The 23806-nt window shown below is 43.1% G+C and overlaps 3 protein-coding genes across 15 annotated transcripts in view; 1 reads left to right on the forward strand and 2 right to left on the reverse strand.

The window, feature by feature from the left end:
- Positions 1–5883, reverse strand: part of LOC132449980 (NACHT, LRR and PYD domains-containing protein 12-like) — a 36023-nt gene extending 30140 nt beyond the window's left edge. Inside the window, exons 1-5 of one of the 12 annotated variants that reach the window (XM_060041911.1) lie at positions 5291–5882; positions 1828–1924; positions 1528–1644; positions 1358–1450; positions 1166–1279 (exon numbers count right to left, since the gene is read on the reverse strand). In XM_060041911.1, the coding sequence (XP_059897894.1) occupies positions 1166–1279; positions 1358–1450; positions 1528–1644; positions 1828–1910 (407 nt within the window). In that variant the 5' untranslated portion in view covers positions 1911–1924; positions 5291–5882. Of the gene's footprint in view, positions 1–1165; positions 1283–1357; positions 1454–1527; positions 1645–1827; positions 1925–2201; positions 3492–5290 lie in introns of those variants that run through there. The other 11 variants (XM_060041910.1, XM_060041909.1, XM_060041907.1 and 8 more) reach the window with 11 other exon arrangements.
- The window catches only part of LOC132449988 (syncytin-2-like), a 93820-nt gene that overhangs the window by 42945 nt on the left and 27069 nt on the right, over positions 1–23806 (reverse strand). The gene's annotated exons all lie outside the window — the stretch shown is intronic.
- Positions 18126–20376, forward strand: LOC132449643 (uncharacterized). The gene is made up of 3 exons (XM_060041401.1): positions 18126–18330; positions 18520–18694; positions 18947–20376. The coding sequence occupies exons 1-3, from the start codon at positions 18126–18128 to the stop codon at positions 19668–19670; spliced, it is 1104 nt and encodes a 367-aa protein (XP_059897384.1). The 3' UTR covers positions 19671–20376.

Below are 23806 nucleotides of genomic sequence, written 5' to 3' on the forward strand. Positions count from 1 at the left end.
TATGTCAGAACCTGCACAATAGTATACAGACCATCAAAGAAAGTTTGATGTGTAGAATTTTGTTTTTAACTTTGTGCCGTCAAACAGAAAAGATGGTCCCCACTTGGATTGTACAGAATGACAGAAGTCCCCTCTTTGCCTGTACAAAATGACACTGGTCCCCTGTTCAATGGTATGGAGCGACACTTACACTCCAGCATTTATGTATTCATTAGGGTAGAAAATAATTGTTAACTGCTTTCCCTATAGTAAAAAATAAATAATTTGCCATAGAGCCTTTAGACAGTTCTTCCATAGTTCATAAGAGACTTTTTTTCGTGAGAAAAAAAGACGTATAGATAACAGGGCTAACTAGGGCTGTCAATCAATAAAAATATTTAATGATGATTAATCGCCTTATTGTCCATATTTAACTTGCAAATTGCAAATTAAACGCACATCTTTTAACCCTTCTAAATATATCTTAAAAGATGATTACTGATTATTGATGAGGATTACATTTATTCTTTTCCACACATGAAAAGATCCATGCAGGAGTGTGAGGGTCGCCCCATACCATTTAACAGGGGACTCGTCATGTCATGTTTTACAATCCAAATGGGGACCATCTTTTATATTTTCCCATGTAAACGCACTGAAAGAAGCAACAGTTGCAGTTGGCAAACACTCATTGAGTGAAACAAGAGGCACAGACAGCGCCCTTGCTGCAGTGAATGGAGTCCCCTCTTTGATATGTAAATATCGCTTAAGTATTCAAGTCCCCTCTTGGCAACTTCTTTAAAAGAAATAAAAAAACCACATTTGAAGTTATATTATGACAAAATAACTTAAAACTAAACTCTGTATTATGTTTTTGTATTTTTTAAATGACCAGAAATAGAGGTCCACACTTGGTCGATGAAAACCGATAGTCCCCTGTTGGTATGGTAAACGTGTGTGTGTGTGTGTGTGTGTGTGTGTGTGTGTGTGTGTGTGTGTGTGTGTGTGTGTGTGTGTGTGTGTGTGTGTGTGTGTGTGTGTGTGTGTGTGTGTGTGTGTGTAAGGAGTATAGGTAAACCAGTAAAAAAAATCTTCAGTTAGTTAATGATTGCTTGTGAGAGAGAGTATCAGTAGAGTCTGGTAACAACCAACTGTTCTGTTGTCATTGTCTGTTTAATATTCCTACCTCTCCTCTCTGGAGGGGTGTCCATCTTTAAAGAGAGGAGGATGATCCATAGAGCGGTCACTCTTCATAGAGACACAGCTGGGTCCAGGGGAGTCTGCTCTCTGCTGCTGGACTCTTCTAGAAAAATAATAATCAGGATTTATGGTCGTTTGATAGATGCTGTTTTTTTTATAATCTCTGATATTTACTCACTTTGGTTCAAAACAGTTAATTCTTTCCATTAACCGGTCACTCTTCATGGAGACACAGCTGGGTCCAGGTGAGTCTGCTCTCTCCTGCTGGACTCTTCTAGAAAAACAAGAACCAGGATTTATCGACGTTTGATAGAAGCTGTATCGTTATGATCTCTGATAAATCCTTACCTCTTCTCAATAGACTGATTTCCATCTTTAAACCCAACAGGATTATACATAGAGCGGTCACTCTTCATGGAGACACAGCTGGGTCCAGGGGAGTCTGCTCTATCCTGTTTCTCTGGGCTTCGACAGACACACACACACACACAAACACACACAAACACGCAAACGCAAACACACACACACACAAACACACACACACACACACACACACACCTTTTACTCAGACTAATGATGGAGCCATGATGCATCACTGCTGAGCTCTGAGATGGACCACAGTCACAGACAGAGAGATCCTCTTCTTACCTCTTAGCTTTGCTCCGGCGGCCATGTTCCCCAGACAGAGTGGTCTTAGAGGTAGGACCCCCCTCCTCTATCTCCTCATCCATAGTAGACTGGAGACCTGGACACAAACACAACTCCATATTGTTTCTACTGCCACTCGGCGTTGGTTTACTCTCTGCTTTCATATGAGCTGTGTATTCCGCTCACAGGGGGCTGGTGTCTCTGTTAACTTTGGACAAGAGGCAGGGTCTCTCCTAGACGCAGATTCATAGACCTTCTCATTCCCAGAGGTTTCTAATCTACTCTTTAATAACGTATCATCATTCAACACAGAAGGTCTCAAAAGGCTACAAAATGTGTCTGATAAGATCAAGTTCACCGTGCGGATATCATACCAACTGCTCCCTGTGCTGGTTAAACCGCTCTGGAGGCAGGACCATATATGGACTTCCTCATGTGGTATGACATCACAACCAGATCTGTGAGGCAGGCCCACAGAGAACAAGACCCGGTAAGAGAAGTCGTTTAAACACCTTCACAAAGCAAGATGGCCGTCTTGCTGTCTAAATAATGTTATCATAATACTGCACTACAAATATAACAGCTGTACATTCTGTCCTAAGTACCTTTAAAGTCACCCAAGGACACACAAGAAGAAAAAGTCATTATTAACGTCAACCTGACACTTGACTCCAGGCTGGAAGGTTCAGGGTTCGATCCCCAATGCCCACAGACTAACAGGTATCATTCTACAGAGCTGGAATCTTAAAAATGATCAACCTACTGATAAGATTCAAAGTTATTCATATTTATGATCTATCATAGATAAGAGTGGACTACAGTATCTTAGTCTTCTTCCTACAGTGTCAAAGTGAGCCACAACATACTATCCGACTCATACAAAGGAAATGGTGAACCAACCAGTTGGACCAGTTCCCCTCCCAGTTCATACTCTAACCTCTTATAGGTGGTTGATCCATGACCTCATTCAATGATGAATAGTAATCACTGTTTTAAAAAATGAAGAATGGACAGAGAGCTCTGAGCACTGTCCACTCTGAGTAGGCTACAGAGTACTCAGAGTGAGCAGAGTTCTCAGAGTTCACACAAACACACACATAAAAGAAAAAAAGTCACAAACGTTCTACTCTTCTGCAGTCCGTGATTCAATCAACTCCAGCGGTAGTAAAGTGGATCATTTTGCTAGGTCCGTTTTGAAACCCTTGAAAAGGTGCACTGCAGCACCGCCTGCTGGTGAGAGGATGTCAGTGGGATTGGCTGAGCTGAAGAACACGGACCAGTCGTCACCAGTGACTTCTGTGTTGAGGCGGTCGCGGCAGTGTTAATTCACCTTGAAGGTCATGTCCCTCTCATACGAGTGATGCTCTCAGATATAGAGTAGGCCTTCACTACTGCAGAATGATGCAGGCCCACAGAGAACAAGACCCAGTACAAGATGACGTTCAAACACCTTCACTAACCAAGATGGCCGTCTTCCTGTCGAAATAATATAATCATAATACCTCACTACAAATATAACCACTGTCCATTCTATCCTCAGTACCTTTAAAGTCACCACAGGACCCGTGATTAAGAACCAATACTGAATCAGACAAAACAGTCATTATTAACCTCAACCTGACGCTCGACTCAAGGCTGAAGGTTCTGGGTTCGATCCCCAAAGCCCGCAGGTCCCATGACATGAAAATCTCACTTTGGGAGGTTTTCTAACATAAATATGAGTTCCCCTAGCCTGCCTATGGTCCCCCAGTGGCTAAAACTTGCGTTTGGTGTAAAACTAGCACTAGCTGTTCTGATCGCCTTTGAAAAAACGGAGGCTCAAGCGCGCTGATTTGGAATGTCTGTGCTCATGACGTCATCAGGAATCTCAGCTCCTCCCCTTACTCTGCCTGGCCCGCCCAGAGACGTTGGCCCGCCAATGAGACTCGACCGTGCGAGCGCCACATGTGTGTGTGTGAATGCACACACTGTAACGCAAGTGTTTCTTGTCGGTTCTTTGACGTGTCTTGTATTTCCACAACGAGACTGTCGTGGGGGTTATCTAAGCCATGGTTGAGAAGGAATTGGGGGAAAGGAACTTTGGTTTGACTCGCTGAAGTACATGAACTGCGACATGCCGCCGGTTGCAAAGGGATCTTTGCCGGGCAGCGCTTATGCACCTCCGCCTCCGGCGGTGGTCCCTCAGCGGGGCTCAAGCGGGAGACATTCGCCGCCAACAATCCCTTTCTCCTCCATGTCGTGGTTCATGTTCTTGAGGGAGTCAAAGCCAAAGTTCCTTCCCCCCAATTCATTCTCAACCTTGGCTGAGATAACCCCCAATACGAGTCTCGTTGTAGAAATACCAGATACGAGAGTCCGACGTGTTATGCGCCATCACACAGCAGAACGGTTATCCAAATAACAAGGAAGTGTACAACACTTGCGTTACAGTCCTGGAGCTCTATATCTAAATAATATCATATACATAGATATCTATATCATATAACATATTGTGTGCGCCTCCAGACGATATTATGAATCACAAACGACTTTGTCGGGTTCTGCGACGTCTCTGGTTCTTCCACTTTCACATCAACCTGAAGTCGACTGAACCGCGCGCTGCCTGCTGCCCGCTGCCGGGCGATGGTGCCTCGCGGCAACTGGCGGCATGTCGCAGTTCATGTACTTCAGCGAGTCAAACCAAAGTTCCTTTCCCCCAATTCCTTCTCAACCATGGCTCAGATAACCCCCACGACAGTCTCGTTGTGGAAATACAAGACACGTCAAAGAACCGACAAGAAACACTTGCGTTACAGTGTGTGTATTCACATTGATGTGGACGTTTAAGAACCAGGAACGTCGGAGAACCCAACGCGGTCGTTTGAGATTCATAATATCGGCTCACACAGCTTTTGGCCGTGATAATATATATTATATGATATAGATATCTGTGTAGGCTATATGATAATATTTAGATATAGAGCTCCAGGACTCCCGTGTGTTCTAGAATATTTACAGAACACGGCTAAAGGCTGTGTGTGCCTCGCCATTGCGATACATCCACTGTAAACAGAGCGCATGGTGGCTGCAAGCTGCTCAGGGCCACACCCCCACCCTCCTCCTTGACACGCCCACCGAAACAGCGCATTTGGGGGAAGCTCAATGTGCGACTGGCTCGGAGTGGCTGTAACTCTGCACCACGGCTGAATTTAGGGAACGTCTTTGAATACTGTGTTAGTTGCCCACTAATACCTATATTAAAGAATACATAAAATAGCATGTCATGGGACCTTTAACAAGTAGCATTCTACAAAGCAGGAATCTTGAAAAATTATTCAATAGTAATTTTGACAAATAGCAATGCATCCATACATTGACTAACGTTTTTAACCATGTGGTTTTACAGGAAACTGACCAACCTATTGATAAGACTCAAAGTTATTCATATTTCTGATCTATCATGGATCAGAGTGGACTACAGTACCTTAGTCGTCTTCCTGCTGTGATGAAGTGAGGCACACCAAACCGTCTGACTCATATCAAGGAAATGATGTCCAACCAGTTGAACCTCTTCCCCTCCCAGTTCATACTCCTCCCAGACTCTGCGTTTATATGAGCTGTGTTTTTACGCTCACAGGGGGCTGTTGTCTCTGTTAACTTTGGACAAGAGGCAGGGTCTCTCCTAGATGCAGATTCATAGACCCTCTCATTCTCAAGGGGGGCAGGACTATATATGGACTACCACGTGTGGTATGACATCACAACACGATCTGTGATGCGGGCCCACAGAGTACAAGACCCAGTACAAGATGAAGTTTAAACGTCTTCACTAACCAAGATTCCTGTCTAAATAATGTAATCATAATACCGGACTGCAAATATAACAACAGTTCATCCAGTTCCCCTCCCAGTTCAAACTCCTCCCAGACTAACCTCGAATAGGCGGCTGATCCATGACTTCACTAAGTGATAAATAATAATCAGCTTATTGAAGGATGGACAGATAGCTCTGAGCTCTGTCCACTCAGAGTACAGAATACTCGGCGTACAGAGTACTCAGAGTACACAGAGTACTCAGAATGAACACACACACACTAACACACACACACACAGAATCACAGACGCCACCGTGGGCGGTGGGGCTCTCGTACCGCTGGAATCTCCTGACACAATTACAGGTCTTACTTCACTGGACGACATTTTATGTATTGGCAGATTAGGTGTCATGACGCTGGTGACGGTGTTATCGCTTTACCAAGTAGGGAAAACAACAAAACACAATGATAACCTCAATTTAGTACATACAACAACGATGATCTCGCTTTAGTACATAATACAACAACGATGATCTCACTTTAGTACACAACACAATAATGATCTCACTTTAGTACACAACACAATGATGATCACACTTTAGTACATAATACAACACAATGATGATCTCACTTTAGTACACTCTTTTGACGTCAGGAGACAAGATGGAGGCCCGTGTTGTTGCACTTTGTACAGTTGGTGTTGTGGTGCTCCAGAGGTGTAGCCATGGTTTCAACATTGGGGGGGACAAATGCCTGGGGGCGGGGTCCGGCCCCCCCAGGCAAAGATTTTGAACATGCATTAATCTAGTGCACTCTGAGAGCAAAATCTCAATACCTAGCACCTAATTTTGAAGACCTTTCTAGGGATGGATGTTTAAAACACTTTAATACTGGATGTGACCAAGCAGTCTGGGAGTGTGGAAGACTTGAAATTGGGAAAAGGTTTACACACAAATACTTCAGAGCTCTGTTTTCCTTTACTTTTTTAATTAAATATAACATTTTGTGCTCCTCAATATTTCAACCAATCCAGTCAGTTTTCCCACATTCAATTCACTGATGTTTTGTCTTTCTTACAAAACACACACAAACAAACACCTGCACCACCACAACGAGGACACAAAATCCAGCCAGTTCTTACTTCCATTACATTTTTTATTGCATAACCTTCACATTTGCCAATGTTGAGTAAAACCCACCCAGGTGCATCTATCTCATGGACCTAAATAGAAGTCACCCCAAAACTTTTGTTACCCCTCAGATTTTCTGATATTTTCAACCACTTGTTTAATAAATACATAGATGAGTTTCATGAGAGAGCGCACTGAGCTAATCTCATGGTGGAACCATTTGCCGTAATGAATGATGCACTGTTAAAGAATTGGACATGTCAAGGACATAACCTAAATGTTTTCTGATTAGTTATGGATTAATCTATGAATACATACATTATACAATGTTTTGTAACTTTGAATGAGACTTGACTTAAGAATTATTATATTGCTATATTAGCAACTGCAACGCTGCTGTGTAAAGTTGTGTGTCAACTGAAGGAGGCGAGAAAAAAAAAGAGATGAAGATGATGAAGACAGCGGTTTTAGTATCGATACTGTTGCACATAAGTATCTAATCCTTTATTATTTTTTTTAATTTTAATCGATTAGTATCTGACTATACATTGACAACCCTACACTATATACATGTGTGTTAACAGGATTCTGCTTGAATGTCATGATTCGGTCTTAACCTTTCATATTTACTCCTCTCTTAGGCGACTCACCTTTCATCCTCCAAACTTTCTGTCTCTCCCGCTGGCTCACTAGCTCTACTCTGAACACAACAGAGGAAACATGGAAGGAATAATATCACAGATATCAGCAAACTATTTACCAGCAGACTACTGAAACACACTATAGACATCAGTGCCACTGCCAACAGGATTCTGCTCTAATGTCACAATTCGGTTTAAACCATTAATATTTACTCTTTGACAATCATTTTGCAGACGCTTTTAACCAAAGTAACTTACAAATTGCATTGAACATAGGAAAAGCCAAGGCTCTACTAGTTTCCAGAACTCCTCTCTTAGGCTACTCACCTCTATGTCACTACCAGATTGACACACACTGCTTTCATCCTCCAAACGTTCTTGCTCTCTCTGTGCTTCACTCTCTTTATTCTGAACACACCAAAGTGAACATGCCACAGGGAAGATCCACATCCTCATTGTACCCAGCACTTCTGAAAATGCACTTCCGAATGCATCTCTGTCACCAGCACATTTAAAACCAAACGGCCCATGCATTTAGATCTAATGGGGAACATTTCGGAACATTGAGACGTCGGGATAATAATGAGGCGTTGGAATTACGGAATGGGGCCGGGGCCGGGGCCAACGTCATCTAGCTGGCTTATTACATAGGTAACACATAGCTAATGATGCTGCTCGCTAGAGAAGCGACAAAAACCCACGAAATTTGATAGACACTATCAAAAGCTTCATAACCTACCTGTGTTTTCGATCGTAACATGCCACTAATTTGCTGTTGTTGATGTTTTTGATTCCATGGTCATGTAAAAAAGACAGTTGATGACCAATGCAATCGAGTGACAAGTCACCGTCACCGAGACGCACGTGCGGGGACGAATCAAATCATGGATCTATCCCATTGGCTAGCTAGCCCGAACAGCCATATTCTCATTGGCTGTAAGAGCTGTAGATAGAATCGGATTGAGTTATTTAGGGTGTGCGGCGCGCACTGTGTGCAGAGATGCGTTCAGGGAACGGAGTGTACAGTACTTCAGGGAAAACCTAAGTGTTCTACCCAGTGGCGTAACTATCTGTAAGCAGGGTATGCGGGCGCGTACGGGCCCGGGCCAATCAGGGGCCCGCCCGTCGGTCTTCGAAATGTTCCACTTACGATACTCTCAATTGAGAATGCCCGTGCGCGTCACCTGGACGTGAAGGACTTAATTGACTTCGCTCAGAGGAAAGCCCGGAAAATGCAGCTATGATGTAAGTAAGCACATTTTTATCTATTTAAATGATCGGGTATTGCCTTTTAGTTTGTATTGTGTCTTTGGTCCTTTGGTGTGCAGTTCTTCCGTACCCCCCCCCCCCCCGTCAACAATCGCTCCGAACCCCCCCCCCCCCCCGTCAACAAGGCCTGCCTTGAACATCCTGCATACGGGCCCGTCGTTGTCTTATTACGCCACTGGTTCTACCCATAGAAATATTGAATTGCTATATCCCTATTCCCAGCCATTTATTGGGGGGGACATTTTGGGCATATCTGAACATTGGGGGGGACTTGTACCCCCCAATGTATATGGCCGCTATGCCTATGTGGTGCTCGGTTTCTGGCGGGAACCCAGGCTGCAGCTACCAGGGCATTCCACAGCCAACACTCAGCACACCATGTGACCCAGGCAGCCAATCAGGTCGCCCAGGCAGCCTGTCTCAAAACCAGTCAGATCAGTTCTGGGCAAGCAGCCATCTTGGTTCTACACGCGAGCTGGGTGGGGAACTGAATGAGGATTTATACATTCTATTATTTGATCTGCAGAAAGATTATATCTCTGTTTTCCTGATGTTAAACGAGTCATATTATGTTGTTTTCCCAACAAGTAAACAAAGTATTTGACTTCCAGAAAACATTTTTTTGAAGCTGTTAGCTGGAAATAGCTTTTAGGAAAAAAATTATTTGCCCAACGCAATTCCCCTCTGTTTCAGTCCCTTCAGAATGCACTGTTTCTGGTGTCTGTAGCTTTAATACAAATGAGCTGCTGCCCATTGACCAATGAGCTGTCAGAGTGAACCACAACATGGAGGAGAAGTGATTGTTGCCGTGTGCGGACTCCTGGAGCACTTTATCTATATAATATAATATAATATAATGATAATAATAATTATATTAAACATGGGTATTTATATAATATTATATCTAATATCAAGGCCAAAGGCTATGTGCACCTCGGATGATATGAATCATAAAGACTGCGTCTGAAGTCTCTGGTACTTCCACAACAAGTAAAGACTTGTAGTGGAGGATATCTCGGCCATGGTTGAAAATAATTGGGTGAAAGGAACTTTGGCCTTGACTCTCTGAAGTCCATGAACCGCGACATGGAGGCGAAAGGGATTGTCAGCCAAGCTCACACATACCTACACACACACACACACGGATCTGACTGGGGATAGGAGAGGTTAATTCACTTGAGGTGGTAAACAGGTTATGTTTTTAAACTGTTTATTCTCTTGCCAGAAGGACTATCTAGACCTGGCTACTTATAAATATTTATGATTATTTTTACTTTTTATTTTATTTATTTTACCCCAAAATTATATTCAGGGCTAACTACATAAAATCCGGGGCTTTAACCCTGAATAAACCAGCAAAGTGACGCCCCTGGGTTCTGGGTTCTTGGTTCAGGGTCTGGGTTTAGGTCCTGGGTTCAGGGTCTGAGTCCAGGGCCTCATCAACCAGGTAAACACACGTCCTGCCGTCCTCTGAGCTCCAGGAAACGCACCAAGTTCCAGGTGGTTCATATTTTGCTCAGACCTCATTCACTCAATACATTCATCATCCAAAATCTGACGGCAGCTGACCTCAGATCTGTTGAACTGTGCTTTTATTTCTTTCACATCATACGTTTCGACCAATCCTGTTGCTGGAGGCAGAGTTATTTGCAGACAAACTAGACCAACCCATGAACATTTTAAAATGTAAATGCACACACACCTTCCTGTATAATAAATTGAGGTGTATGACAGCTCCATCTGCTGGACAGTTTGAACAACAGTCTCACACCAAACTACATTTTCCGTTTGAACCAACGTAGCTGTAGTACATTGATGTGAGACCGGATTGGTCGTTTGAACGTGTGGTAGTAGCAGAGAATGGCCTGCGGGGGCAGTATGCACATTGTTAAATACATGAATAGGCTTGAATTTAGTAGTAATATGGATGTTTTATGTTTTTACTAGTGCTGTCAGTTAAACGCGTTATTAACGGCGTTAACGCAAACCAATTTTAACGGCGTTAATTTTTTTATCGCGCGATTAACGCAATTTATTTATTTAATTAAAAAAAAATAATAATCTTTGGCTCAAAACAAAGAAGCAGTAGCCTGACTGCTATGTTCAAGGCAGTATGTTTGTATGTTCATCGTTTAATTGCACGATAGGCTTTTTTTTTGTATCGTCCTGTTTTGATCAGTATATGCCAATGTTGTTATCAATAAAAAAACATTTGCACAAGGCAAGCCGATGCACTTCACCATGTTGATAAGAGCATTAAAATGAGAAAAATTAATGTGACAAAGAAATCAAGGGATATTTAGCATCGAAAAACAATGTGCGATTAATCGTGATTAATCGTGAGTTAAGTATGACATTAATGCGATTAATCGCGATTACATATTTTAATCGCTTGACAGCACTAGTTTTTACATAATGGATTATGTGAACATTGCTGAATAACATTCATCAAGTATATTAAATGTATTGCTTAGCTAGACATTAACCAAGTTAAAGGACAATTAATGAACCGCACCAAACATGCATAAGTCAATGTAGGATTTGAATATACAGTAAAAACAAAAACACTTAACAGAAGTTGAATACATACTTTTGTAAAGGAAAGCAGAGGAAAACTTTTCCCAAATTAATAATTTCAAAATGTCACCACCATTCAGAAAGCAAGTGAAGAGGTTTGTGTTAAAGCACTCCTCCCTGACCAGCTCTGTCCCTGCAGCTCTGTCCCTGACTCTAAACCCTGACGCTGAACCCTCTGAGGGCAGGAAGACGCTCCTTCAGTGTAAAGGTTCAAGAAGACACTCCTTCAGAGTAAAGGTTCGAACCACGGAGAAGGAAGAAGGGGAAGGAGTAGAGAGTAGTGAAGTAGTGAGGTTAGTGACAGACTTGAGGGAAGGCGTGTGGAAACACACAGGTTCATGTGGGGTCAAGATGATCACTCCCACTGGAGGTCAGTGATCCATCAGCCTCAGACCACTGAGCTCAGCAGGTCTTCTGGAGGACGAGGCTCAGGTGAACTGAGGAGATGGGACCAGCAGGATGTCAGGATCAGGTGGGACTCAGCTCAGGTGAGTCTGCCCCCGACCAAACACGATCAGGTGAGGTTCAGCCTTCTGTGTTAAAAAAGAAAAAAAAAGAAAACATGTGTTAACAATTAATATTAATACTAATTCTTATAACAATAACAGTTATTATTATTTACATTTACATTTAGGGCATTTAGCAGACGATGTTATCCAAAGCGACTTACAATAAGTACATTTATCATAAGAAGTGAAACAACCAATCACAGTAAAGATGTTCATAGCACCAAGTACTAACAATCGCTAGGCTAACCCATTCCCTGTGTACACAGTGATAGCAGCTACTGCAGATGCTACACAATTAAGTACTATGAATATGTGCAATGTAGATTAAGAGCGTACAATAAGTGCGTACATTAAGTGCCAAGACGTACAACATACAATGGTGGCCGGAAGGGACTGGATGGCATTATAACTTTACTATAAGTGTCAGGCGGGCTCTTGAAAGAGGACTCAGATGCAGAAAGGCGAACGGTCCAAACAAACTTTATTTCGGACTGCCTGTCCTCCCGTCGAAACAAGTGATCAAAAAACTTAACAAAACACTAGAAACAATAATCACGCTTACGTGGAAAAACGAGAAACTAAACTCAACTCTGATTCTTGGTTCAGGGGCCTGCACCGCGCAGCTCGCTGAACATAGCGGAAATCCTAGCGGAAAACCTGGCTCGACAGAGCCGCAACTCGCAATCAGAGTTAAACGGTACCACGATGCTCACTTTAGATTCAATTAGTCCAACCAGGTTTTCCGCTTTAGGTTCAGTGCGCGTTCACTTGAAAGGGGCGTTTTTTGCGTCATTTTTCTCACCTTTACGATAGATCAAGCAGTCTATATGCGTATAAGTGAAAAGATTCTGCATATTGTCTATAAAATAACTATGCCAAATGCAGAATTGTTCGCCATTAATCCAAATAGAATGATGATGATTTAAAAATGCATAAGCAACGTCCATCCTGCCTTATTCTATCATTTAGGGAATTCACTTTAAATACACCCTATGTAAGAAATGTATCGCATGTTTTCAACCGCTGAGAGGTAGCGGCTGTAGCGTAGTGGATTAGTATAAGACCTGAACGCATAGATGTGGTGCCAGCACGGCCTTGAAAATAGGGGTTCAAGTTCGAAATAAGCACAAAAATATAATTCCATGAGTTTTAGTGAATAAGTATTCCATATGCATGAGAATTGGGACTTTTTAAGCTTCACATAAATTCGCGTCACTTGTGAGTCGAACCCCCCACGCAGAAAGTCAAGACTGACACACTACCTCCACTCTAGCACTCTGTCACGGAGACACAATGCGCAACAGTAAGCATTGTCTACATAAGGTCCAAAAGGACGATCAAATAACGAACACCCTCTGATTAGAATCTTTATCGCTCATGAAGAACCCCAATTTCGTTGTTTGCACAATGACAATAAAGTCTGAAATCTGAATATCGTCAGACAATGCCAAGGGATCGGTTCTGTCCCGTAAAACCCTCTGTCTCCGGAGAGACGCCTGTACGAGAAGTGCGCCGAGGTCCACGGGAACACCCACAAATGGTGACGCCATTGTCAGAGGAGGGGCTAGGAAGTAGCGCACGCCGATTTAAGTAGCCGATCTCCGGCTAGACTAAGCCGAAAAACTGCTCCCGACCAGGTTTGGTTGCGAGCATAAGTCACCATGGTGATACATCGACGCTAAAAGAGATCGACTTTCGTGGTACAACTAACCCAGGCTTTCAGCTCAACATACCTCGCTAACCCTCTAAGCGAGCTTCGTGGTAAAGGCCCCAGGTCATGGCAAAGACAAGGCTGTGAGTCAGGAGCTGGAGGTACACTGACAGTGACGAACGAAATACTCTGGCGACAACGACAAGGGAAGACAAAGCCTATATTCAGGCATGAAAACGGGTCAGGGGTGAAAAAGGTGAGAAGGATATTATCCCTCTAGGGGGGTCCAATAGGGTCTAAATATCTTGCAAAACGTGAATCTTATAGTGTGGCCAGTCTTCCGACAGTGTGACATGTTAAATTGTGGTGGAATATCTGAGATTTGTGTTGTCTGAACGGTACGCACCGCTGGGTGACGAGTGGAAGACAGACTACGGAGAAGAGCGTCGCTAGCAATTGAAAACATCCGGGGCTGTAGCCCAGAAGAGTCCTTTTAAAACGGGGGTTTGGGGGTTTCTCCCCCGAGGAAATTTGAAAATCGGGCTGATGAACATGCAATTGTCACGTAGTTTGAGAAGTAAAGGAAAGACAAATCGTCATGTCTGACTCACGTCGGGGCAGGCCTACTGAATAGGTTAATGTTTACGTTATGGACAGGAAAGTGCACCACATACAGCAGCCAAAATGAGACATTAGAAAAGCCTGTAGCCAAATAAACACTCATGCGCCTAGATGTCAAGTGGACCGGGTTGAATTCACTGCGGGTCTCCTGAATCAGTGCAAACTAGAGCAGCACTAAACAGCAATATCGACATGATGGGCTTTGCATAGAGAATCAAATTTGCAACATTTTGCAACTAATGATTCTAAATTTGCCCATTAATGTACAAGTCAGAATTTTGCGATTTTCAATGGCTACAATATTGCATCTGTCAGTTGTCAAATGTGCTGAACAAAATGTTAAACTTCAATAATTGTTCCTATCAACTTATATAGTGCATTTATTTAAGCTCAGCATAACCATACAGCTTCGCCACATCGGCGGGAAAACACGGCACACGCAAAGTACATCCATGGAATCAGCCGTTCAAAACCAGTCTGCATGAATCGTATGACAACTGGATGGCAGGGGATGCGGAATAGGAATACACAGCAGGGGAGAACATGAGAGCCCCAGCTCGCCGCATAGTAGCCTGGGTGCTTTAAGCATGGAACAAGCTGGATACCGAGTGGGTGAAAAACTATGTGTGTGTGTGTGTTTGTGTGTCACTCTGTTCAAGCCTGCATGAGAGTTCAATGTTGTCATTAGCAGTTACATCTTTCTGACCAATCGCAGTTCAAGGCCGACCTGGGCTGTACCACTTCGGGAGGGGGCGCTCAGTTACTCCCCTCTAGACAAAATCGAATTGGTTGCGACGTTGACCCGGCGCCCCCCGAAACGTTAACGGGCCACAGGGAATTCTCCCAGTTCTCCCAGTTCTTAGCCTGGTAAACATGTAGGCCTACGGTAAAATTCATACTGGTTTAAATAATGCATTTGATAGTAGGCTATTTCCCATCGTTGCTGAGTAAGAGTTTTGTTCGAAAGTTCAGTGATAGAAAACAAATAATAGCCCGGGCTATTGACGTTTTACGGTACCACTGTCATGCACCTACCCGATGTCAAGTGGACCGGGTTGAATTCACTGCGGGTCTCTTTTATATCCATCTTACCAAAGATATTTTGGTACTGTCCTTCTCAACACTCTCTGATCTCACTAAAAGGCTAGCAGCACGAAACAGCAATATCGACGAGATGCGCTATGCATAGAGAAGAAAGAAAAACCAACGTTGAATTTGCAACATTTTGCAACAAATTATTCTAAATCTGCCCATACATTGACGCGGCAGAATTTTGCGGTTTTCACTCGCAACATCTGTGGCTGCTGGTAATTCAATCACAAAGAAGTAAACTCTACGGGGCTATTTTCAGCATTATGTTTTTTTTACGGCACAGCGATCCGGGGCTATTCCCAAAAGATCCGGGGCTATAGCCTTGAATGCCCAGGTCTAACGACTCGCCGTTCTCCGTCGGGATGTCGGATACGCATTGCAACTCTCCGCCCGATCGATCTTATATGTTGACAACAAAATATTTGTAAATAGTTTTGTAAATAAACTTCCAAAGCTTTTAAAAATCCTATTTGGTATTGTATTGGTCCTGTGCAAAGTAAACAACGTACAAAGTAAATAAGGTCCAAAGTCAAACCGAGTAGCGTTTCTGGAAATGATTTTGTTAGAGGACCAATCACAGCCCTTACCGTCTCTGTTGCGACGACTGATAGTTAAAAAATATTGGATGCGCACGTAAACTACGGAGAGGTTCTCCGACAGGCTCTCCGTGTCTAAGTACAGCACTTTACGGAGGACTATAAACTGGCCGGCCTCTGAACCTACCCCCCCCCCTCCCCCTCCCTAAATATTTTTTCATCGAATCTACACGATTCACGGAGGTCACCTATTTTGGTTTCAAAACGGCGAATTTCGCCGAAAGGTGAGTGATTTTCATGCCTTATATACACATGAGGACGGGAGACACAGGTGGAAACAATCAGGGATCAGGGGAGACACCAGACCGGTGACACAGGAGGAAGGGCAAGTGACCTGAAACGAGAGGGAAGTTACTTTTCAAAAATAAAACCGGAAATTGACAAGACAAAGAACCCAAGACATGACATCACTCACCGCGGTGTGACAATAAGAATGAATTATTCTTGTTTTTATTGTCATTGTTATTATTATTATTATTATTATTAATAACAATATCAATAATAATATTTCAATTTTTTCTTCTATTATTATTTTAATTTTATTCAGGATGATAGGATTTAGACTCACTGAACTGCAGGGAGATTAGGACACACACACACACACACACACACACACACACACACACACACACACACACACACACACACACACACACACACACACACACACACACACACACACAAGGATATATTCATACTGCATGGCTGTCATTCACAGTCCAGACAGTCTTCCTATGGTCTGCAGAATCCCTCCTCATCTAGAGGAAACATCAGAAGTACTGTAGCTCTCGTGTTGAATTAAGAACACACTTAAGCAGAACAAGTGCTGCTCAAGTGTTTTAAGCAGCACTAACGATGCTTTCCCGGAAGCATCGTTAGCCTAAGTGGATTGCAGAGTGGGTCGCACGAGCATCGTACAGTTTTCACACCGTTTCCCGAAAGCATCGTTGGTAACGAACGTCTTGAAAACGCTCGTAGCTAACGAGTGCTCCAGGGTACTCATAGGACGCTAAGAGCATTGTTAGCCTACTATAGTGTGAACTCATTATTGCATGCGGGTGTCTTCATTCATAAAAAAAATAAAACATTCGGGAGTATGCAATAAAAAAAAATTATTCTAAAGAGGTCAGAGACTCCGTGCACAGCCCCGCCTTCCCCAGTGAACCAAGAAACCCCGCGCCGTGACGAACAGGGGATTTGACCGCCTCGGTTTTACACAGGAAACTTGAGATAATACGGTGAAATCGCCGGGCGTGCCAATAAGCTGTGACCGAACCGGCTCGGCAGTGTAGAAAGACCTATAGCCAGGGTTCGAGTTAGGTGGGAGGCAGTGGGAGCTGAGCTCCCATAGAGCGAGGACTGGCTCCCATGAAAGCAGTAAACTCAAATATCTTTGGGGGTCTCGGAAAGTACAGCCGCATAATATTGTAATTGCAAATAAAGCTATTTTCCCTTCCACATGCAGAGTAATATTGACGTTAAGTGGGATAATAGCCGGTCATTATCGGGAAAATAAGCCCAGACGGGGCGAACCGGACACCGACGCGAAACGGAAGTGCTTCGACCTGAAGGGGCTTATTTTCGATTATGAGCAGCTACTTGCCAAACGAAAAATTTGCCTGACTTCACAAGGTGTCTTTTTACAATTTAATTGTTACCATACGTAGTGTTGATCAGCAGAGAAATAGTTAGCCAAAGCCGTTGACGTCGCTTAGCAACCGAAGAAGCTGGCGTTGTTGTGAAGGGCCCATGCAAGTGAACGGAGCGTTCCACCACGACATTGAGAAGAGCCGTGTCATAATAGCCCATACCTCCTATATCCCCCCCCTCCCCCGTCAAAATTCAGCGCAATGGAATCATAACTCGAACCCTGCCTATACTTCATCCTGCCCAACAATATGGGCAGGATCTAGACCAAGCTCTCCTAATCGGGTCAGCAATAGCCGTGTTTGAATGATAATGACAGGAGGAAGGGCAAGTGACCTGAAACGAGAGGGAAGTTACTTTTCAAAAATAAAACCGGAAATTGACAAGACAAAGAACCCAAGACATGACATCCCTCACCGCGGTCTAACAATAAGAATGAATTATTATTGTTTTTAAAGGTTGGGCATGGAATTTGCTTTTTTGGCCATTTTTGCAGAATTACTTGAAATCCTTATCATAACCCACTTACAGCCACTTAGAAGTACTGACATGAAAATTAAACAAGTCAATCATTTGTGGAACGGGCAGGGCTCGAAAAACTCCAGCCAATGATTTCCAGAGCCACTGAGTTGCATTGAGTTCCTGCGCCTGTCGTCATAGTTGCTGGTCACGTGCCGAAAAACGATAGGCGTAGCCATTTTGGCAGTAATCGCGTCAGTTATCTGGCAGGCACTGACTGGCTGTCACGGTGACACAGTGACACTTGACAGGATGGTTGACAACTGTTGTGCACCAGGTTGCCGAAACAGACGAGGGAAGAAGAAGGGATGTTCATTTTATCGCATCCCAAAAGATGCAGCGAGGAGGGAAATTTGGTTAAGTGCTATTAAAAGAGCCAGGAGCCAACAGAACAACAGTGAAAGGTGGGACCCGCCGGCCGTTGGATTTCGGTTGTGCAGCGAACACTTCATATCAGGTGGGTGACGAATACAGTACAATGTTACAAAAAGTTTCTGGTCAGTTTAATTTTACCTAAGTACTTGAATCATACCATCCAGTCCCTTTTTCAAGATATGGTTCTGGCGCAGCCTTCCCAGTTAGCAAATTAGCTTGTAGTAAGCTAGTGGTAAACAAACCTGTGTTGACATTCCTTTTTATTTTGTAGGGAGAAAGAGTGACAACCCTTTAAGTCCGGACTTTGTGCCATCGCTTTTTAGCTATCTTCCGTCTCCAGAGAAGAGGAGACGGAAAGCTAGACTGGAGGTGTTCAACAGGAGGCAGAAGGCGAAATTGCAGAAAATAGAGCAGGCAAAGCTATGTGCAGAAGCCACCCGTCTAAGGTGGGTAAAACTAGTTGTTAGATCAAGCCCCCGTCTGATTGATTATTTTCATGTTGGGTCTACTTGTGATCGGTGTTCAAATAGGTAACTGCCATGATATGGTTATAAACAAAAACATCACACCAGTCATTTAATGAAGGATAATGTCATGTGATTTCCATGAAACATCCAAACTGTAAACGTGTAAACATGTCATTGTCATCAGTATTGTATGCATGATAACTTCATTTGCTGCTTCTGTGTTTTCATCAGGGCATCAACTGATTGTCCCCAAAACAATGCAGCAACAGAAGACCAAACCACAGAGCCCTCCATCACAGAAGACCAAGTCATAGAGCCCCCCATCACAGATCCTTTGGAAGACTCAGGTGATGAAGATCCTGTCCAGCCTGATCCAGCAACACCACCATGCACCTCTGAAACCTGTAGTAAGCGCATCGAGTCTCTTGAGCTAGAATGCCAAGCTCTAAGAACTGAAAATATGTTGTTAAGGGACAAAATAAGTAGGAAGACCCTGACAGAGATAAGTTTGCAAAATGATGATAAAAAGGTGAATGTCCTCACTGGGTTAGCAACCTATACATGTCTGATGACCATCTTTCAATATTTGACTCCATTTCTCAAACTTAAGGCATCGATAACATGTTTTCAACAATACATGTTGACTTTGATGAAGCTGCGAATGAACTTGACATTTGACTTTTTAGGTTTTTATTTTGGCATTGACCCAACTACTGTCTCCAGACACTTCAAACACTGTGTTAATTTGATTTATTGTAGACTGGTGCCATGTCTAGTGGTGTGGCCTGAAAGAGAATCTCTAAGAACATCTCTTCCATATGTATTTAGAAATGGCGGCTACGGGAAGACTGTTTGTATCATAGATTGTTTTGAAATATTTCTAGAGAAACCAAGTAGATTGCGACCCAGTGCACTGCACAGTGTTACTCAAAATACAAATCACATCACACCATGAAATATTTAATTGCCATTTGCCCTCAAGGTACAATTTCTTTCATTTCTACTGGATGGGGAGGTCGCACCAGTGATAAGTTCATTACAGAACACAGTACATTTTTACCCAATATTCTCCCAGGAGATGTTGTTTTGGCAGACAGGGGGTTTCTGGTGAAAGAGTCTGTTGAAAGGTGTCAGGCTGAATTAAAAATTCCAGCATTTACTCGTGGGAAAGTACAGTTAGATCCTGTTGACATAGAGAATACAAGATCTCTAGCCTCTTTAAGAATTCACATTGAAAGAGTCATAGGAGTACTTCGTCAGAAATATACTATCTTACAAAACACTGTGCCAATAACTTTCACAGATATAGAGACAGAAAATGATGTTACTTATCTTGATAAAATTGTGAGTGTATGTTGTGGACTAACAAATGTACCAGATTCTGTTGTGCCCTTAGAGTGATGAATTTGTGTGCCAACAGAAAATAAACCTTTTTGATTGCTTCTCACTTGTTTGTTGTGACTACTTTTCTCACTCACTAGATTTGAATGATCTATCCATGTTTTATGATCGCTACAGATACTACTACAGACAGTCAGACACAGAAGAGAACAACATTGGCTTAACAGTTTTTATTAACCAATTAAATATTTACATTGCATCAGCTAGTTCATATTCACACATTGTGTAATTAAGTAAGACTAAGTAATTAAGGTGTTTTTTTTTGGGCAGTTTCCTACAGCTTGGACACACCCACTGTTTCGGTACCCTTTTCATCCGAAGGCAGGTTTGGTGGAACTTCTCCACGGCACAGAACCCTGAGGCACAAACAAGCATGTTCCCTGCCGCAGGTGCGCGGCAGTAGCACCACTGTTGCTGGGGATTGGTGTTTGCAGTTGCTTGTTTTGGTGCAGAAAACCATTTGCCTAACAACTCTGGGATTATACATTTTATAAAGAAGGTACAAGCAAGTTCAAGTTCTTTTTGGAAGAATTCTGAGTCGAATGTAATGCGTTCCACAAAGAGTGAATCATCTTTTTCCGTCCACAGAATAAAATCACAGTAATCACATTTCGTAACAAATAGCTGCATCTGGACTTGGTGGAAGTATGCATGGTCTCGCTTAACTTTAATTTTTCCTTGGGAATCTTGTTCCAGGCAAAAGTGTCCAACAGACTGTACAGCTTCACTGATAGAAAGGTCCTTTGCTGAAAATGGACACTTAATTTCTATAACCCCTGTACCACAGCAGCTGCAGGAAACATACCCATCCGGTGAGGCCCCAATAAATGGGTGGAGAGTTGATATTTTAAATCCGGCTGGTCTAATCAGGACATCTCTGTGTGATAGACGATGTTGCATTTCGTAGTATTTTCTGGCTAGTTTTTCATTCTTGCATCCCCAACTGAAGAAAGAATGTAAATATTAGGTTTGGACAATAGTAATGCCCCCCACATTACTACTTCCCTGCCCTTAACAAAATGTTTACTGCTGTACTTGGTTTACCCTTCTGCTCTTTTTTTTTTAAAGAATAGCCTAGTACTTACTGCATTTACCCTCTCTGTTCATTCACCTCACAACTTCTCTATGCTCATGAATACCTGGTAGCCTCACTGCTGAAAACATGGGACTTTGGGTCACATATCTGTCTTATGAGAGACACTGCTGGCTTTCTGGGGTCTGTTCTTGTTGCTGCTCTGAAGGTAGATCCTGTCACCCTACCACTCCTCTGATCAAACCAAATTCTGGACTTGGACTGGGCTTGCGTCTCCTCCTCTACAATATCACTCTGAAGAAAACATGCCAATCCAGTTACTCAGTTACTCATTTACATTGCAAATTAGCAGCACACACAGCACATGTGCACATAACATGGTAGATCTTAGATTTCAGTCAATAGTAAAAAGAATATGTTCTCTACCTGTTGTTCAGTGACAGTCAAGTCATCAAATATTCCTTCTGCACGCTCTTGTAATTCAGCCAGGCTCAGGTCTCTTGCCTTCTTGTCGTACAAACTGGTAAGGGGTTCAGGTATATCAAGCTTGACAGCCTTTGGTACATAGGTTGTGGCATACCCGGGAACAACTGACAGAACAGCAGGTCTGCAGGACTTCCCATTTTGAGTCCGGCACTGAGAGAGGTTTTGGTAGAACTGCGCTTGCTCAGCAGCAGTCAGGGGTGGGAAAGATGGGGGCGCAGATGTACCCTTGGTGGAATTCCCCTTTTTATTTTGTTGACTACTCTTGAATATGATGTCCTTTCCCTGTTGGTACTCCACATTCTTCCCAGCATCCTCACTGGGAGAGGTCCACTTGCATTTTTTGGACGTGCAGCTGATCTCCTCATGCCTTGCATTGTTTTTTCCCACAGTCTGAAGAGCACAGCTGACACATGAGAACAACTCTCCCCAAGTCCTGCAGTGCAGTTACAGTGGGCTCCCATCACTACACCGTCGTTCCTCACCACCACCCATGGCTTCAGTTGACTGTCATTCAGCCGTTGGGAGTGATTAACCTATGTATGAAATTCAAAAAATATAAATTAAGGTTGAAAATGACAGCCACTTAGGTTGGGTACGTTCAAAAACACAAACTAGCAAGTTACAGATGCACTGCAGTAGCTACCCAAGATAATAAACAAACATGCTAACGTGACACTGCCGTACCTAGTCAAGCTAATAAACAAACAATGCTAACGTGACACTGTCTATCAAACTGGGATAATTTAATACTTACCCTTGCAGTGATGATACCGAAGTCTTTGGATGCAAGACTCCACAGTCGAAGTTGAGTTACAAAGCCGGACTGACACCATTTATAAGCATCCAAGCCTTTGTAAGCTCTGAGGGAGTCCCCAGTGTAGACTGAGGGGAAATTTACCAGATAGCTCTGGATGTCAGCGTAGCGCAAGTCGGGTAAATAATCTTTGTTGGATGTTATGCTCTTGAAAAGCACCCCAGGAGCGTTATATGGGTCACTTATATTTAATCTATGTAATTTTCCAGTATAAAAACGAATTTCATCTAAACTAAAATGGCACGTATACTCGCTCGGTAGGAACTCTTGAAGGCTGCTGGCGCTGGTCGTCATGTTTACTGCCAAAATGGCGTCCGACAACCAAAAGTCACGTGACGCAGGAGCTCTATTGGACAGTAAGTACGTCAATCAAACGGTCGTACTGCACTCCCCCGCGCCCCGCGCGCGACCCCTTCGTGCACATACTCAAACCTCGTGACCCAGAGCAAGCTTCTGTTTGTTGTTATCCTGCGGTAGCTACTGGAGCTAGCTAACTAGCAAATGACTCGCTCTCGCGCATCTGTGTTCGCTCGTGCATGATTGCGTGTCCATGTACTTGGAATGGGTGGAGTCAGAGTCAGCGTTGAAGGAGAGGGGGTAGGACCATTTGAGTTGTGTATTTTCAAAATCTGCTGGCATTTCGCATATCCCATACCCAACCTTTAATGTTATTGTTATTATTATTAATAATAATAATAATAATATCAATAATTATATTACTATTTTTACTTTTTTACTATTATTATTTTAATTTTATTCAGGATGATATGATTTAGACTCACTGAACTGCAGGGAGATTAGGAGAATACTCAGCAGTCCGAATATCAGCAAGACAATGTTGCAGGACTTTAGAGCTGTTCAGGAACAGGACACACACACACACACACACACACACACACACACACACACACACACACACACACACACACAGTTATGTACACAGGGATATATTCATACTGCATGGCTGTCATTCACAGTCCAGACAGTCTTCCTACGGTCTGCAGAATCCCTCCCCATCTAGAAGAAACATCAGAAGTACTGTAGCTCTCGTGTTGAATTAAGAACACACTTAAGAAGAACAAGTGCTGGTCTCTAGCATACTTGTTATTATTCCCTGATTATTAACATGTACACACGCATACAGTTACACAGTAAGACATTCATCCACACAGTTATACAGTAATACATAAACATAATAAATGGAAATATTTATTTGAGTGGTTTATTTCTTTTAAATGCTCTAAAAAGGTCACCTACCAAATCTATGGGCCCGTTGGCTGTGTCACCGTCAGCAGTTACCAGGGACCGTCCTGCTGTCGCCTCTACCCACCACGGGACCACCACCCTCTCCGGCTAC

The sequence above is a fragment of the Gadus macrocephalus genome, chromosome 21, assembly GCF_031168955.1.
Source record: "Gadus macrocephalus chromosome 21, ASM3116895v1".
In the NCBI taxonomy this organism is placed as follows: domain Eukaryota; kingdom Metazoa; phylum Chordata; class Actinopteri; order Gadiformes; family Gadidae; genus Gadus; species Gadus macrocephalus.

Coding starts and splice junctions, on each gene's coding strand:
- LOC132449643 (XM_060041401.1), top strand. CDS start 18,126: ATGGTTGACAACTGTTGTGCACCAGGTTGCCGAAACAGACGAGGGAAG. Junction 18,331..18,519: donor CAGCGAACACTTCATATCAG/GTGGGTGACGAA, acceptor TTTATTTTGTAG/GGAGAAAGAGTGACAACCCT. Junction 18,695..18,946: donor GCAGAAGCCACCCGTCTAAG/GTGGGTAAAACT, acceptor TGTTTTCATCAG/GGCATCAACTGATTGTCCCC.